Below are 16,961 nucleotides of genomic sequence, written 5' to 3'. Positions count from 1 at the left end.
CCATTTTTACTGACATGACTCTTTGTACTGTTCTATAATATATATTTATACATTAATATGTAATTTATATATGTGCAGATATTTATACATACATGTATATATTATTTATATGTAATTTTTTTTTTTTTTTTTTTCTCTGCGTTTAATCTTTTCTTTACCCATTGTCGTTGTATTTTTTACAAAGCGCGTTTTTTTTTTTTTTTTTTTTTTTTTTTTTTAGTCGTTAACTTTTCTTCGGCTGAAGAATTAACAAATGGTAAATTATTTCCATCGTTAATTCCCTAACCCTTGATTTTACAACATTTTCATTTTTAACAATCTACATATTGCCCAAAATTGAAGCTCCATTTTGAAGCCCATTTTTCTCCTGTCTTCCGAATTACCCCTCCATTCCGTTTTTGATTTCTCCCATTTTCTTACCTCAAAATTTGCAAGTATCTGTTTTATCGTCCTTTTTTTTTTTTTTTTTTTTTTTTTAAGGGCTCTTTTCCTATGCAAATATCTTAATGCATTTACATCTACCATAAGTTTTGCACTATCTCCACCAAAAATATTTCCCGTGAACTTTTTCCATCAACATCACAAACTCTTAGCTTCCTTAAAATAGGGAACCATGGCAGAGGTCGCAAATAAACAACTCAGAAGGGCCGGTCAAAATAAACCCACAAATAGGGATGTCAATAGAGAGGCCAATAGGAATACCAACAGATCCTCAAATCATATCGCAAATAAAACTCCAAACAATGTCGCAAATAAAACTCCAAACAATGTCGCAAATAAAACCCCTAACAATGTTGCAAATAAAACCCCTAACAATGTTGCAAATAAAACCCCTAACAATGTAGGAAATAAAACCCCTAACAATGTAGGAAATAAAACCCCTAACAATGTAGGAAATAATAGAACCCCAAACCATATCGAAAATAAAACTTCCAACTATACCGAAAACAAAACCACAAATGAGACCACAAGTAATGTCGTGAATAATATCTCAAACAAGTCCCCAAATGAAACCGTAAATCATGTCGCAAGCGAGACTATAAGTAAGGCCACAAATGACACTACAAGTAAGGCAACAAATGAGACTACAAATAATGTCACAAATGAGACTATAAGTAATGTCACAAATGAGAATAGAAGTAATGCCACCAACAAAACCACAAGTAAGGCAACAAATGAGACTATAAGTAATGCCACCAACAAAACCACAAGTAAGGCAACAAATGAGACTATAAGTAATGCCACTAGCAAAACTACAAATAAATCTCTAAACGAAGGTACAAATAATGCCATTAACGAAACCACAAGTAAGTCTCTAAACGAAGGTACAAATAATGCCATTAACGAAACCACAAGTAAGTCTCTAAACGAGGGTACAAATAATGCAGCTAACAAAACCACAAGTAAGTCTCTAAACGAGGGTACAAATAATGCAGCTAACAAAACCACAAGTAAGTCTCTAAACGAGGGTACAAATAATGCAGCTAACAAAACCACAAGTAAGACTACAGATGAGACTACAATTAAGGCTACAAAGGAGGGTACAAGTAAGGACGCTAACGAAACCTCAAACCAAAGAAGCAACCTGAAAAGAGGATCATTCGTAAGCAGGGATGGGCTAGAATTAAAGACATACGAATGGGTGGTCAGTAACCCATGCGGTATCATAATATTAGTGCATGCATTAAATTCACACGTGAGATTTGAATATCTTAAGCTTAACGCAAAAATTGAAAGTAATGAAAAGGCAACTCTGATAGATGCAGATAACTATTATCTATACGAAGGAAGTTGGATAGAAAGATTAAACAAGGAAGGATATTCAGTATACGGATTAGATATGCGTGGTCATGGGGAATCGGAATGTGTTCTTAATGTCAAAACGCATGTAAATGAATTTAAAGATTTGATTAATGACGTATTACAGTATATAAATATCGTTCATGATTCGTTATACACTGATGAGGAGAAGCATTCCAGTGGTGGTAACACTGCATCAACGAGTAATGTTAACAAAAATCATAATGAAAGAAGCAATAAAGCAGAAAACACAATATCAACTAAGGCGAAAAAAAATAATTCTGAAAATAATAACCTGCCATTCTATTTAATGGGTTTATCCATGGGAGGAAATATCGTTTTAAGAATCCTAGAATTAAGAGAAAAAACAGATGATGAAAATATCAAGAAACTGAATATCAAAGGAGTGGTAAGTCTAGCAGGAATGATTTCATTAGATGACTTAAAAAAAAAAACAGAATATAAATATTTTTACATACCAATATCAAAAATTGCTTCCACTCTTTTGCCAACCATGAGACTTAGCCCTGTTCTAAAATTTGAAAAATTCCCATATATTAATGACCTATTTAGTTTTGATAAGAATTGTTGCCCCAAGCCAGTAACAAATCGATTTGGATGCGAACTTTTGAAAGCCGTAGATGCACTACAAAAAGATATAAAGTTTATCCCTGAAGATGTACACATTCTAATTATTCATTCTGTTTTGGATAGTGCATGTTCCTATGCTGGGGTATCCACATTTTTTAATAAAATCAAATCAGAGAACAAGGAATTATTTACTATTGATGATATGGATCACATACTTCCGTTGGAACCAGGAAATGAAAGGCTTCTAAACAAAATTATAGATTGGTTATCCAACATGGGAATGAAGAAAAAACACATTTCATGTGCGTAAAGAAAAGTCGTAAATAAATTAGCAGTGCCACACATTACTGAAAGTACGCAGTTTTTTCCTCTCTTATCGCACATGTTGGGAATCCGTATATATTTAAACACCACACGGAAAGGAATATAGAAGTAAGGGGGTTAAGGGTGGTGGTGGTAGAACATTTTTTTTATCCTTCTAACCACGGTGCATATAACAAGATGGGCAGAAAAGTATACGAGAAAAACACAGATAAACGGAGAGAAATGCAGATAAGCGCAGATATAATCTTTCCCTCTCCTAAGCAGAATCGTTTACAATATAAGGATTTTTTTAGGTCTTTATATTTGTAAATTTTTATCGCCCCGTGAAGAGACCAAAGGCAGTCAGGGGATAATGCACTTAAAATATGTGAGTGGCTGCGTTAGGGAGGAGGCGGGTACTTCCATTCTATAGAACGCCAATGTCCACCATTGAGTAAGAAGTTAAGTTTTTTTTTTTTTTTTTTTTTTTTTTTTTTTGACCTACGTTTTCCCACCCCCTTATCTTCCATCCTATGCTTCAATGTCTTAGTGATTTTTTTTTTTTTTTTTTCGTTTTTGCACGCATGTGTACCTGATTACGCTTTAGAACTCACTTATTAATTTAAAATGAAGGAATACTTTTTTCTCATTTTATATTTCTTATTGTTTTTTTCTTATTTCTCATTCCGTATTATTTTTTCTTATTTCTCATTCCATATTTCGAATTGTTCTTTTTATTTCGCATTGTTTTTTTTTTTTTTTTTTTTATTATCCATGCATATTTGCAGACGCGTGGAAAGGGATGCGGTGAGAGAGTGATAAGAAAAAAAAAAAAAAAAAAAAAAAAAAATATATATATATATACACCTTTAGAAAGAGAGAAAAAGTTTATGCTGCATGAATGGGGAGTAATCTCCATCCCTCTTCTACAATTTATGATAATGGAGATACCACTTCGCCTATACAGAATGGTCCTTCGCACGTAGAGGGGGAACAGGGAAATCTGCATAAACCACCCGTACATACCAGTGCACGCACGCATACACATTATTGTGCCTTGTTCGTTATGTAACACCACGATATATTTTTGTGTGCGTGTCTTTGCAAACAGTTTTTTTTTTTTTTTTTTTTTTTTTATGAACTTTATTACGAAATTTGTTGTTGAAAGGCTCAACTGCAAAAATAGTACGAAAAAATGATTGTCCTTGAAAAAAAAAAAAAACGGTTTAAAAATTCCCATGTGGAATTATGCTCGTTCCACTGTTCCTTCTCCTGTTCCCCCTTAGTCTTCTCTTTGTTACCACTCCGTTGCTTTCTCATTCTTATGCCACACTAAAAAATTCCCTTGTAACTGTTCTCAGGTGTCTTTCATTGCTTAAAGAAATGCCGTTAAAAAGGGCAAGCTGCGCGTAAATCAGTCTCTCCTGATTGGGGCACTTGCATGTGGATGTAAATGCGAATGAGAATGCAAATGAGAATGCAAATGAGAATACGAATGTGCACATAGGTATCCACATGAGTGTATCCACATCTGTTTTTGTTTTACGAGTGTGAACAGAAAAAGAATACGCATATGACGGTTTTCCCCCACTTTCAGGAAAAATATGATTTTCAGTATGACTCCCATAAAATGTGAAAAAAACAAATAAGGAAAAATAAAAAAAAAAAAAGTTCAAAAGTTACAAACTAAAGATTGAGCTTGTAGAAATTATAAACAGAATTATGGAATGTGGAAAAATGGCAACATAAGGACGAGATGCACTCATCATTTTTTTTTTTTTTTTTTTTCATACAATGTATTTTTTGCTCAATTTTTTTTATGCAATATATATATTTTTTTTTTTTTTTTTGCTCAGTTTATTTATGCAATGTATTTTCTGCTATATTTTTTTTTTTTTTTTTTTTTTTTTTTTTTGCATTTATAAAAGCTGTAAATTTTTTATAATTTCTTCACTCTTTTAGGAGGGTTACGACTTTTTCGAAATAACACACTGTCATGAAAGTTTTTTCAGAATTTTTTTTTTTTTTTTTCTCCCCGTGTACACCCAATACCGCTTAACCTTTTTTATATTTTTCTCCAATTTTTTCGAATGTATTTTCAACAATTTCACCATGTGGGCATTGAAAAAGGTTAAGAATATTACATACAAACATCATTCATCATGGTGAGTGGAAATTCGAATGAACCAAATTGGAGGGGTCACTGGGAAAAGATTCCCCTGAGGAAAAATTGCTGCCGTGGCAACAACAGCAGCAGCAACAACAACAACAGCAGCAAAAACAGCCAGAACAATAACAATAATAATAATAATAATAATAATAATAATAATAGTAACAACAACAACCAGAACAACAATGCGGGACAACAAAATGAGAATCAAAGCAACCTGATTATAATGGACGAGTGGGGGGTGGGGCCACCACCAGTCCAAAGCAGTATTATGAACAATCAGGAGAAGATCGAAAAGGAGGCCAATCAATTGGTCAGGAGGAGCTCAAGGGGCAATGAAAAGATGAATGAAATAAAAATGACACAGGTAGACGAAGAAGAAAAAAAAGAAGAAGTGTACAAAACCATGTATGAAGTAAACAGTTATTCGGAGGCGAATTTTTTTAACTGTGATTCTATCCCATGGATATCTTCTTTTTTTCAGTTGAAGGATGATGATTTCACCATTTTTGGTACGACGCTAAAGAAAAGAAACATTTTTAAAAGATGCTTTCAACGTATTCATAAAAACAGGAGGAGGAGGTGTATGTCCTTTAATCCTTATAGAGTACCACTTGTTTGCAAAAAAGCAGCACTAGAAGAAATGCTCATATCTGAACCAAAAATGAAAAAAAAAAAAAAAAAAAAAGAAAAAAAAAAAAAAAATCCTATGATGCTTTATGGCTATTTTTATAAAAAATTTCTCATGAGAGGGAAAAAAAATAACTGGCTAGAAACGCACGCATATCATTCTAGAAGATTTCATATGACGAGTATTTATGGATATAAACTTGCTTTAAAAAACTGCAGTAAAATTAGTAGGAGGATTTTCAGGTATAGCAAAAGAAAGGTTCTAATTCATGACATGTCTTATGTGGAGATAATTCAGTTAACTGCTAATGAGAAGGTCTTAATTAGCTTATTGAAAAAGTGTACAAACGCAGAACAGGTAAATTTACTAAGAAGAAAATATTACCTAGGAATATGCCTAGGAAAGATTTTTATTTATGATCCAAATGAGGATGCACCTTTTTTTACCAATAGGAAAAATGGTAATTCGGTGAGTGAAGACAATTTTTTTAACGCAAAAAAGGCGCTCATTTGTCCCGCCTACTTTTTATGGCGATCCGAGCTGAATCCAAAAATGTATTTGAAAAAAAATAATAATAAAAATAAAAAAAACATAACAGAAAAAATAAAATTGAACCCCCCTAACATTATGGGAAATGAAAGAAATGAAGATGTTGATAATGATAGTAAACCAAAACCAAATAGACAACAAAAGTGCAGTTACGAAGAAAATAATATAAGAGACATATGGATATTCGTACACCCTTTGTGTTTACAGAAAGTTATGCAAGTTTTTCAAAATATGCATTCAGAAGTTAAAATAAAACATGTAAATAATATCTGCATGTATGAATTAATTGGCCCCAAAAGTTTCCCACTGCTTGTAAATATTTTAAAAATAAAAAATAAACATGCTGTGCATGACCAAGACGCCCTTTATCATTATAATTATGAAAATATAACACTTCCTTATGACTTTGTAATTCCTCTTTACGCGTTATTGCCCAAAACCATAGGTCCATTCCTTCTGAATTATAAGGCAAATGATTATAGTAAAGTTCAACATTATGAAAGCTTGTATAACGTCCCAAAAGTTGCAGACGAAAATAATTCGACCAAGGTCGAACACAATAATAATAGCAAGGGCAAAGGGAACCATCGATCAAAATTATTGGAAAACAAAAGTGATTATATCAAAAATGCTTTGGACTATTTGAGCAAACAAAATGGAGGCAAAATGTTAAAAGCTGCTCATTTCAGCCCATATGATAATAACATACTAATGAATGAAAAAATAAAACAAAATGTAATAAAACATATAAAATATAACAAATATGAACATATTAGGAGTTCCAAAAGAAAAAAGGTAAAGACATCTATATTGAAGATGCTTAAAAATAACAAAAATATTCAGAGCTATGATATAATTAAGGAGAAAAAAAAATTAGGGTTCATACCAGGAGGTGATATGCACACATTCGAAGGGGATTCCTTTCAACAATTTGGCATTTCAGATGTAGATGGAAAAGGAGAACAAGAAAACAATCTGAACAATAATGTTAACATTAATGAAGCAAAGGGGTATGAAAATGAAAAGGTGGTGGAAGCGTCTAGTATTATCATGTATCAACTAGACAATAAAGAATATTCACCCCAAATGGAGGAAAAAAAAAAAAAAAAAAACACAAAACAAAACGAATGCCTTACTTTAAATGAGATCATAAATAAAAGTAACATACACGATAAAAATACTATACAGAATTATGTAGACGAATTCTTACAAAAATCGGATGAATTGAATAATAAAAATCAGAAGATAAAAAAAGGAAATGAAGGAAATGCACTATACAATGAAGTGAAAAAAACGAAACTTAATATTTCGCAGAATTGTAAAAGGTACATTAAAATCCCCATTATTGTTATAAATCAAACATATAACAATAATCAGAGATATTTCATTCTTTGCCCTGCTAAGAAGAAAAGTTCAATCTTATTCCAACTGTTAGTACGTAATGGATCCATAGCTATAGGCCTAAAAGAAAGAGAAAAAATTCTCAAGTGTTCAGATTTTTTATGCTATCCAAAAGATTTCCCAGATTCCTTTGGGGGAATATTATACAATAATATGAGAGAAGAATTATCAAAAAAGAAATATTTTAAAAAGCCAGTGAGGAAGAGAATCAATTATTATTGTTTAGGTGTACATAACCCATTTAACTACTCCTGGTTTTGTATATACTCATATAATAGTCACATTAGAATTATAAGAACAACTGATTCGTATAATCAATTTTTAGTCAGAACCTTTTTACACCGTTTTATAGATATATCGTTAAAACGAATTTGTCTTATCAACACGCTGGAAAATTTTCACAATTTCATACATGAGTTTAAATCAAAATTTGCTGTTTTCTCAAATTACTTTATTTCTGTTTATGTGCATGCGTATAGAGAAGGTATACCCAAGAGACTAACGCATGTTTGTTCCCTTACTGTGAAGCAGTTGATTAAGTTTTTTGTGAGTAAGTTACCAGCAGGAGTGGGAGATACATCGACACAACTGTGTATCATAACTGTGTATCATAACTGTGTATCATAACTGTGTACTATACATGTGTACCACAACTGTGTATATACCCCTGAGGGGTGGGGGCGGTGGTACAGTTCTGGCTGATCATGAAAAGCAGCATATGTAAAGGAACTGCATCAATGTTTATGCGTACAACACACAGTTCTGTAAATCTTTCTATGATAACACTTTGAATCGATCACACTTGTTAGCGTTCCACCGCATGACAATAATTTTGTTCATCATCAACGGTAGCAGTAGCAGCAGCAACATAGTTGTATTTTTTTTTTTTTTTTTTTTTTTTTTTCACCCCTCCTTTCACAGAACATGGTGATACGAGAAAAATGACAGAATGGATGACGCATAAGCGAAGTGTTAACAAAAGTAGGAATAACAACAAAATAGAAAAAATGAAAGAGCCCATAATTCGTAAATATAAAAACAAAGTAATGAAGAGAAATACATCTGTTGAAGATCAGAGAGAAACGCAGATATATCAATTAACAGAAAGAAGAAATGACAACAATTGTGAAAAAAACAACATCGATGAAATAATTTTATCCTCAAAAAAGATAATTGGTTACGTTTCAAGTGGAGGACATGTACTATCTAAGGGTCGTGGTTATGGAATTGCACATATCTCCTTTTTCTACCTTTTGGAGAATTTGCTTAATCATATATTTGTCTTGAAGCTATGTAAGGATTGAGGAAAATGCCATAGCAAAAGAAAGTGTAAATTTGCTTCATGTTAAAAAATTTTTGCACAAATCTGTTATCTACACATGTACTCATTATATACACTTTCTCCTTTTTCACGCAGTGGCAATAGATAAAATCAGGATAAACGACAGGGGAAAGGAATTTCCATTTTTGGCACTTATCAGAAATGTCAATTCGGTGTATTATTCGCATGGTAAATTTTTATAATGAAGCATAAAGCAAAATAGAACGAAATCTACATACCTGTGGCGGAAATATAGCTAGCCATTTTTATGCACGCATGAATTAATTTTTTTTTTTTTTTTTTTTTTTTTTGCAGTTTGGCTAGCTTTAATAACAGAAGATAAATACTTACCCTTTTAAGAGACCACAAAAGTGAGATTATTTCAGTATTCAACAATTTACACAACTATTTTTTTTTTTTTTTTTTGTATATTTTTCTCCTTTTCTGTTTTTACCATTTTGTGAACATTTTTGAGTAAAAAAAACATTTGTATTCACAACACATTTGTTTTTTTCCCTACTCATAATATTCTTTCCCGCGTTAGTTTATTTAAAATTTTTTATTTTTTACTTTTTTAATTTTTGCACATATTTTTTTGTTCAACAAAATAGTGTATCCTGTATACATTACTTGAAAATATCATGGAATTAGCGCTCATCTTTCAAACTTAATTAAGTCTGCAGTGTTTGCTTTAATTATATTATGTGTTTAAATTTTGAAATAGACGAATTTTAAAACAAGAACAACAAAAAAAAAAAAATGGGAAAAAAATAGAACGATATACAATGTAACGTAATGAAGTGAAAATGGAATAAAAAAAGACGCGGCGACGACTTTAAAAAATAATTTATAGAAATCGTTGATTAAATGAATTTAACTCTGCGCTACTTACGCTCATTTGGTAGCGCAAAAAATATAGGAAACTATTTAACACAAAAAAGAATAAAAAAAAAAAAAAAAGGGAAAATTATTGTGAACGAACTCTCATGTTAAAACGTAGGGGTTATCTACCCGATCATGGCCCCCATATCCCGTTCCCTACCAGGGGAGAATGGTTAAATCAAGTGAAGACAAATTCCTCCATTTAATCCGATTTCGCTACTTCAAAACGTTTCAGCAATTCCTCGCGTCCTCCCGCTTACCCATCTGCTACATGCACTCCTCTCCATCAGTAGGACGATAAAAAAACATCCGAATTTGCATTCTGCATGTAGATATTTATGTACTCATTGACCACTTCAAAATTAACGTCTTCTAAAAAGATGATACCCCTCGTTTCAATTATTTTTAAATCATCTGATACGGTACCTTTTATTCCTATGTACTTGGAGTCTGTCTTTACGAGTTTTTCCCTAACAACACAATCGACACAGTTTCCTGCAGAGATGAAAAAAAAGTTGAAAATAGTGTTTCGCCATTTCACTATTTTGTCAAAAAAATATATATACATATGTTTGGTAGTAACAAGCAGTGATGGTTCCTTTTGGGTGAACTGAGTTAGATATAATACGGATAAAAAGTTGCACCTTTTATTCTACCTTTTGTGAATTTTTTTTTTTTTTTTTTTCTTTATCTGCTTTACCATTAACCGATTTTAAATTAATTAAGTTATCTCGTATGTCAACAACCTCTCCTATGAAAAAAATATCTTCATTTATAAACTGAGACAAGTACTTCTCAGAAATAAGTTTTCCCACTTTGTTTTTATTAATAACTTCGTTTTCATTGTCGTTGCCATTGTCGTTATCATTTTCGTTATCATTTTCGTTATCATTTTCGTTATTATTTCCATCATCATATTTGTAACATGTGTCGAAGTTCTTCTTATAAGGCACACTCCCATTCTGGTTCGTCTTATCGAGACCATCAGTATCACTAATCATTTTTAAGAATGTGTATGTGGGTGTCTTATAATAGGTGTAATTCAATTTTGTTCTTGTATTGAGATGATACCGTTTTTTTTTTTTTTTTTTTTTTTTCTCATTCGTTTATTGGGTGATCGAAAAGAGCGGTTAGCACAGGTGAGAAAACAAATGATAGACTACAACAAGAAATAATGCAGAAAGGAAATTTCTCTCATTTATTTATTTTTGCTGGCACCAAAAAAATGGAGATTTTTTTTTTTTTATGATCTTTTTAAAGTATTCCTTATAACTCCAGATGGCTAAATCGTATTCTCACCACTTACACTTGTAACTTTGCAAAACGTTTATGATTTTTTTTTTTCTTTTTTTTTTTTGCATTAATTTTTTCCACACACTGGTGCGATTTTTTTTTCTTTTTATAGAAAATAAAGTCTTATGTGGGTATAAGGACGCATTTTTCAATATTATTTTCTTTTTTTCCTCACTACTCTGATTTTAGAAAAATGTGCCACAAAATTTTGAATGAGGGGCGAGGGTAAAAAAAAAAAAAAAAAAAGCCTTAAATTTTTTCCCCTTTTTTTTTTCCCTTTTTTTTTTCCCCTTTTTTTTTTTCCCTTTTTTTTTCCCCTTTTTTTTTCCCTTTTTTCTTTTCCCTTTTTTTTTCCCCCTTTTTTTTTTTTCCCTTTTTTCTCTTTTATTTTTTTCCTTTTTGTGCGCTCAAAGTATGAAAAATGTGCAGATTAGATAGAGGAAAATTATGGAAGGAGAAAAAAAAAAATGAAAAAAAAAGAGAAAGGGGGTATTTTTTTTTCCGTTTCTATTTTGCAGAAGATATCCCGTAGTTTCTTGCACTTTCTTTCCGCTTTTTACCCAGTTTTTGCTATTTGCCGGGTTCTTTTTTTTAGCATTTTTCATTGCCCTTTCTTCGTATTTCTTATTGCCCTTTTTTTGTTTTGCTCACCTTTCCACACTTGCACTAACGGGAATTCAAGACGCTACGTCAAATCAGCATCCTGCGCAAACACATCCTTAAGCTTTAAGAGCCTTGCGAGACTACACAATCGTAAAAGTCATTGTGAATGAACGCCCTTATATATCACACGACCTTTTTTGTATATGTGTTTATTGTCGGTTTCACCCAGTTTTTTTTTTTTTTTTTTTTTTTTTTTTAGCAAGCGGAAAAGTGACTGTTATTTGGCAGAAGCAATTTTAAGCTGCTAAAATAGTTGTCACACAGGAGTAGTAGTGAAATTCCTCCAAGTCCAATCTCGAATAACACTGCTTCTGCACAGTGTAGTAACAAAAAGGGAAAGACATAAAAAGAAGGGAAATTAAAAAATAAAAAAAAAAAAAAAATGCAATTCCATGGATTCTGAAGAAATCGTGTGTGTACATGTGAACCTGAAGTTTTTAATTTTCAAGAGCATAGAAAAGAATGATAATTGTTTATGCGATAATTTTATCATAAACTTGGCGGATATAAATGACATCGAGTCAGACAACAAGTCGAAGGAATATTTTATTAAAAAGTTTCATAAAATTTTAAAAAAAAAAAAGAGAAATGAATATGAGTGTATACTGAATGGAACTATAACAGAAATTGCAATTTTTTTATTTCAGCATATAGAGTTGTATATACAGATTAGCAAAATCGAGTATGACATAGATGGCCAGAATGGTGATCGTGGCAAGTGGGAAAAGGAAGCTGGAGAAAGTGTAGAAGAAGGCGTGGAAGAAGTCGTAGAAGAAGACGTGGAAAAAGTGACAGAAGAAGAGGTGGAAGAAGAAAAAAAGTATCGCTCCCCATTTAGTAAGACGAGGAGAGGAAAAAATACTAAATTGGGAAAAAATAAAATTCACTTGCTAAAAAGTGTAGACGTATTAGATGACAACATCAATTTCGAAAATGGAAAAATTTATTTCAAATGTTTATTCAAAGATCTGATAAACGATTTTGAATTTGTACACAAGAGAAAGTATGAGAATATTAGCAACTTTTACGTTAGTAATGATTTTATATTTTCTATAACGGTCAAGTTTGAGGAGTGCATGATAGAGAAAAGGGACCTAGAGGAAAAGAAAAATATGAATCCAGTAAAAGATAGGTACACTCATGAGAATGATGATTTTCATTATAACCATCAGGATTATCATCACTATGCACACTTGGATAAGCATCAATATAAGTATTGGCATCTAGTGAACTTATTCCATATGACCAATTTATTCTATTTGTATATTAGCTTCGACTCCTATGGGAATAATTTTTTTCATGAAAATTGTGTAGAAGTGACTGTTGGGGACATGGCTCAAAGTGTATCTGAAAAGGTTCATATGGATGATAGTATGAATCCGATTTCGAAGAATCCAAACGAATCTGTTTATTCTCCCTCGTGTTTAGCATCAAATGATGAAGATGTAGACAATCATCATTTAAATGAGGAAAATAATCGCATTGTGAGTGATCTACCTATTTCTAAAAACAAAAATTCAATCGGATGCCACTTTTCTTTAACCCTAATCGATAGAATGGAAGAACTATACGATTATTTCTGCATCAATGATATACACATAATATTTAACAAAACCAAACTTTATGTCGAGAAGAAGGGGGGGGCCTTATTTTCACGACATAAAAAAGATGGCGAGAATTGGACTTGTTACAAAGACATGAAAAAAATAACATATCACTTAAATACATTATGTGAAGATAAGCCAAGTTTAAAATTTCAAGCTACAATTATGTCCATTTTTTTATGTTCTCATGCTGAGGCTTCTATTGGCAAGTTTGCGAATCCGGTGAGATGGAGGGGTGGTGATTCCTGCAGAAGTGAATCAGACAATGTCGACAGAAGTAGCGATAGAGGAAGATGCAGGAACCGTGGTGGTAACGTGCATTACAAGAATAAGGACCCATATCCCAAATGCAGCAAGACATCCAGTTGGGACGTGAAAATTATTCAGAATAAGAACAAGTTCAACACTGTTATCATGGAAAAGTTCTTAACATGGAATTTTTTTCTCTCCGTCCAGAGTTGTCACATTCTGGAACTAAGTAACATTTACGCAGAGAAGAGAAAGACAAAGCAGAATGATTTTTTTGTGAAAATTGAATCAGGTTTTCTCCAGCATCGATTCATATCCCCATTTTACGTCTTCCAGGAAAGTAAGCAGGTTGGTGTGTGTGCATCCCGCACAGGCTGTGCCGAGAGTAGCGGTGTTTCACTGTGCTTGGACGTGAGGAAAAAGAGAAAGAAAAAAAAAAAAAAAAAAAGAAAAGTAAAAGAAAAAAAAAAAAAAAGAAAAGAAAAGAAAAAGAAACGACGTGCTCATGCATTTGCAGTGCACCCCATCACGCGTAAAGCTCCCAATAATCATTACGGATTTGCTAAAAATGACTAATAAATAACTAATCATGCACTAACCCCTTCTAACAATCCCAACCACCACCACCACCACCCTCCTCTCACAGATCGAATTGAAAAATTGCCACGTGAGCCAAGATTTCCAATGGAAAGACGGGAAAAGTCTATGTACACACCTTGAAAACGAAGTTATACACTTCGAGTTATCCTTACGGGAAGTGCAAAAGGATGAGGGAGAATTTCAAAGTGATATTAACAAAGACAAGTGCAGCGGAATAAACATAGGGTTAGGAGAATTATCCCTAAAAGATTTAACGAAAGAATTAAAATCCATAATGATGAAGGAAGAAGAGGAAGGACCAATCCAGACGTATTACAAGTTTGACTATTGCATTCCACTTTACCTGAATGTTTTTAAGGAAAAATATTTGACATCAGAATTGAATATAAGCATATATTTAAGTAAGCATGAGGGAAAAATTGAAAATGAAAGGGAACTCAAATTGGTAAGAAGAAATATATCCCTGCTGGAAGAAGAAAATCTTACTGATGGACGAGGCTTGAACAAAATCCATAAGACAAATGACATAACTACTGAGGCAATGAACAAAAGAATTAACTACACAAACAATGGATTGAACAGTATCCCAAGGAACATATATGAATTTAAGTTATGGAAAGAAGAAGAAGAAAAACGCATGGGTGAAGTTTTAAAAAAAAAAGAAAAGAATATTATGAGAAAATTGATAAAAAAATATGAATTTATGGAAAGAGAAAGAAAAAACGAATTTGAAATAAAAAAAAATGAATTAAAAGAAATTGTAATAAAAATAAAAGAAGAACAAATAAATATAAAAAAGAATGAAAATGTGATAAAATTAAAAGACAAGGAATTAAATGATGAAATTTATCTATTAGAAAAAAAATTAAAAAAAATAAAATATGCTTTTGAAAAATCATTATATGTATTTAAGCGAAATTTAAGGAAAAATAATTTAAGTGCACAAATGATAAAGGAATATGATGAATTAATATCAAACTACAAAAATGTTCTCGCTCAAATGAAAATTTTAAAGAAAGAAAATCAAGAAATGAAATCTATTCTTAGCAAGTACAACAATAAGGATAATGCTATTATAAGCAACTCCTATTTTGAAGCATTGAAAATTGAGCTCAAGAGGTTGAAACATTTTTACAAACAAACGGTTGAAGCGGAAAAGCGGGGGGACGCACACAAGGGAGACACACACAAGATTTACATAAAAAGTGTTCGAAAGAATAGAAATAAAATTACCCAATTGATTACGAGCATAATTCCACAGATTGAGTATATTTACGATTTAACAAATGATGATTTGCTTGAGGAGAAATTTAGATCCATTTTGCGCGACCTTCAACAGGTGAATTTTATTCTGAAGGGAGAGTCAAAGGAACTTGAACAAGGATTCCCAGATGAATGTCATGATGACACATGTGATGAATTATATCTTAATGCACAGGACGATTTACATCCCAACAATTCACTAAATAAGTATTGGGAAAAAGAACAGACTGAACAGAAGAATAAACTAACGAACCTAGTGTACACAAAGGATAAGGGATCACACGGAAAGGATCTTCCAACTTCAAGTAAAGTAAAAAATTTGATCAAAAATAATAACCTACCTAAGGGGAAAAAGTCCCTACCTTATTACACTCAAAGGGTGGTACCAGCGCGGGGTGCTAGAAAAGACAAGGGTGGAAAAGTTGGTGGGATTATTCCTCCTATTGTAAGCGAAAAAATCAAGGGTGTAAGAGAAAAGCTTGACAAAATTACTACAAATGAAAAAAGTCAAAAAAGAGATGATTCTTATTGTATCCCCAAAATGGAAGGGTTTAAGAAAAGGGAAAAAACAAATAATAATACAAAAATTGCTGATAATTTAAAAAGTGAAATAAACCGATTAATCGAAACAGGAATATATAACGAGGATGATACAATTATAAAAAATATGAAAAAAAAATTGAATGCGCTGCTTTGAAAATGTCTGCATGGAGTGGTGGTCAGGTCTGCATTCATTCGCTGCGTCAACATTTTGTCAACTTTAATTTTTTTTTTTTTTTTTAATGATTTTGGAATCTTCGCGGATAAAAAAAAAAAAAAAAAATTCAACACACTTGTTATTGATATGATCAAATGAATATTAATTTCTTCTATGGAAAATATATGTCATTAGAAGACAGCATATAAGCACAGTTATCACATTGACTCTTCATGTATCTTTAACGTATATGTGTAGCATTTTTTCTCAAGTAACAACAGAGGAAAAAAACATACACATTCACATGCATAGTGATTGATGACCATTCGGCCATCTTCACACTTTTGTTATGAAAAAAAATATGCTTTCTTCTATGAATAATCTTTCTTTTTTTTTTCTCTCTCTCTCTCTCTCTCTCTCTCTCTCTCTCTTCTTTTTTGTTTTGTGGTGGAGAGTTTTTAGAAGCTGTTTTTTTTTTTTTTTGTAGATTTATTTGTATTCATTGTATACAGTTTACAGTTGTGTAGATCTCTATTTTTTTTTTTTTTTTTATTTTCACACATAGAAAAAGGTGGGAATGGTTGAGGGAACATATATTATATATATGATATATGGCATATTTGGTGTGTAACTATACAATCACAGAGGCTTCTTAACATAAATATATCATGAAAATAAAATCTTTAATTTGTGTGTATTGGAAAAAGTAGGAAGAGATAGAGTATTTCTCATATATATTTATCAACTAAGGGAAATGGCAAAAAAGAAGAAAAAAAAAAAAAAAAAAAAACTATTTAGCATATATTATAGCACAAGAGAAAAACATCAGTAAATTTTTTTTTTTTTTTTTTTCTTCTTTTTTACCAGTTCCCTAAGGGCCATTTTATTTTTTCCGTTTTTTTTTTTTTTTTTTTTTTTTACTACTAATTTTTAAGCAAAACATT

At 31.8% G+C, this 16,961-nt stretch overlaps 4 protein-coding genes across 4 annotated transcripts; 3 read left to right on the top strand and 1 right to left on the bottom strand.

Annotated features, from left to right (window-relative positions):
* Window positions 1–613: 613 nt before the first annotated feature.
* PGO_010810 (lysophospholipase) lies at window positions 614–2,701 on the top strand (the record flags this gene model as incomplete). The annotated part of the gene is made up of 1 exon (XM_028685721.1): window positions 614–2,701. One exon carries the CDS (start codon window positions 614–616, stop codon window positions 2,699–2,701), a length of 2,088 nt encoding a protein of 695 aa, XP_028541522.1.
* Window positions 2,702–4,856: 2,155 nt separating this feature from the next.
* Window positions 4,857–9,125, top strand: PGO_010800 (ribonucleases P/MRP protein subunit POP1; the record flags this gene model as incomplete). Its single annotated transcript, XM_028685720.1, has 4 exons — window positions 4,857–7,995; window positions 8,367–8,738; window positions 8,863–8,955; window positions 9,082–9,125. 4 exons carry the CDS (start codon window positions 4,857–4,859, stop codon window positions 9,123–9,125), a joined length of 3,648 nt encoding a protein of 1,215 aa, XP_028541521.1.
* Window positions 9,126–9,934: 809 nt separating this feature from the next.
* PGO_010790 (hypothetical protein, conserved) lies at window positions 9,935–10,649 on the bottom strand (the record flags this gene model as incomplete). The annotated part of the gene is made up of 2 exons (XM_028685719.1): window positions 9,935–10,143; window positions 10,349–10,649. The coding sequence occupies 2 exons, from the start codon at window positions 10,647–10,649 to the stop codon at window positions 9,935–9,937; spliced, it is 510 nt and encodes a 169-aa protein (XP_028541520.1).
* Window positions 10,650–11,996: 1,347 nt separating this feature from the next.
* On the top strand, window positions 11,997–16,017 carry PGO_010780 (Cg7 protein; the record flags this gene model as incomplete). Its single annotated transcript, XM_028685718.1, has 2 exons — window positions 11,997–13,805; window positions 14,104–16,017. The coding sequence occupies 2 exons, from the start codon at window positions 11,997–11,999 to the stop codon at window positions 16,015–16,017; spliced, it is 3,723 nt and encodes a 1,240-aa protein (XP_028541519.1).
* Between the last annotated feature and the right edge of the window lie 944 nt (window positions 16,018–16,961).

The sequence above is a fragment of the Plasmodium gonderi genome, assembly GCF_002157705.1.
Source record: "Plasmodium gonderi DNA, contig: Chr01, whole genome shotgun sequence".
Taxonomy (NCBI): Eukaryota; Apicomplexa; class Aconoidasida; order Haemosporida; family Plasmodiidae; genus Plasmodium; species Plasmodium gonderi.
This window is presented reverse-complemented; position numbering and strand designations above follow the sequence as displayed.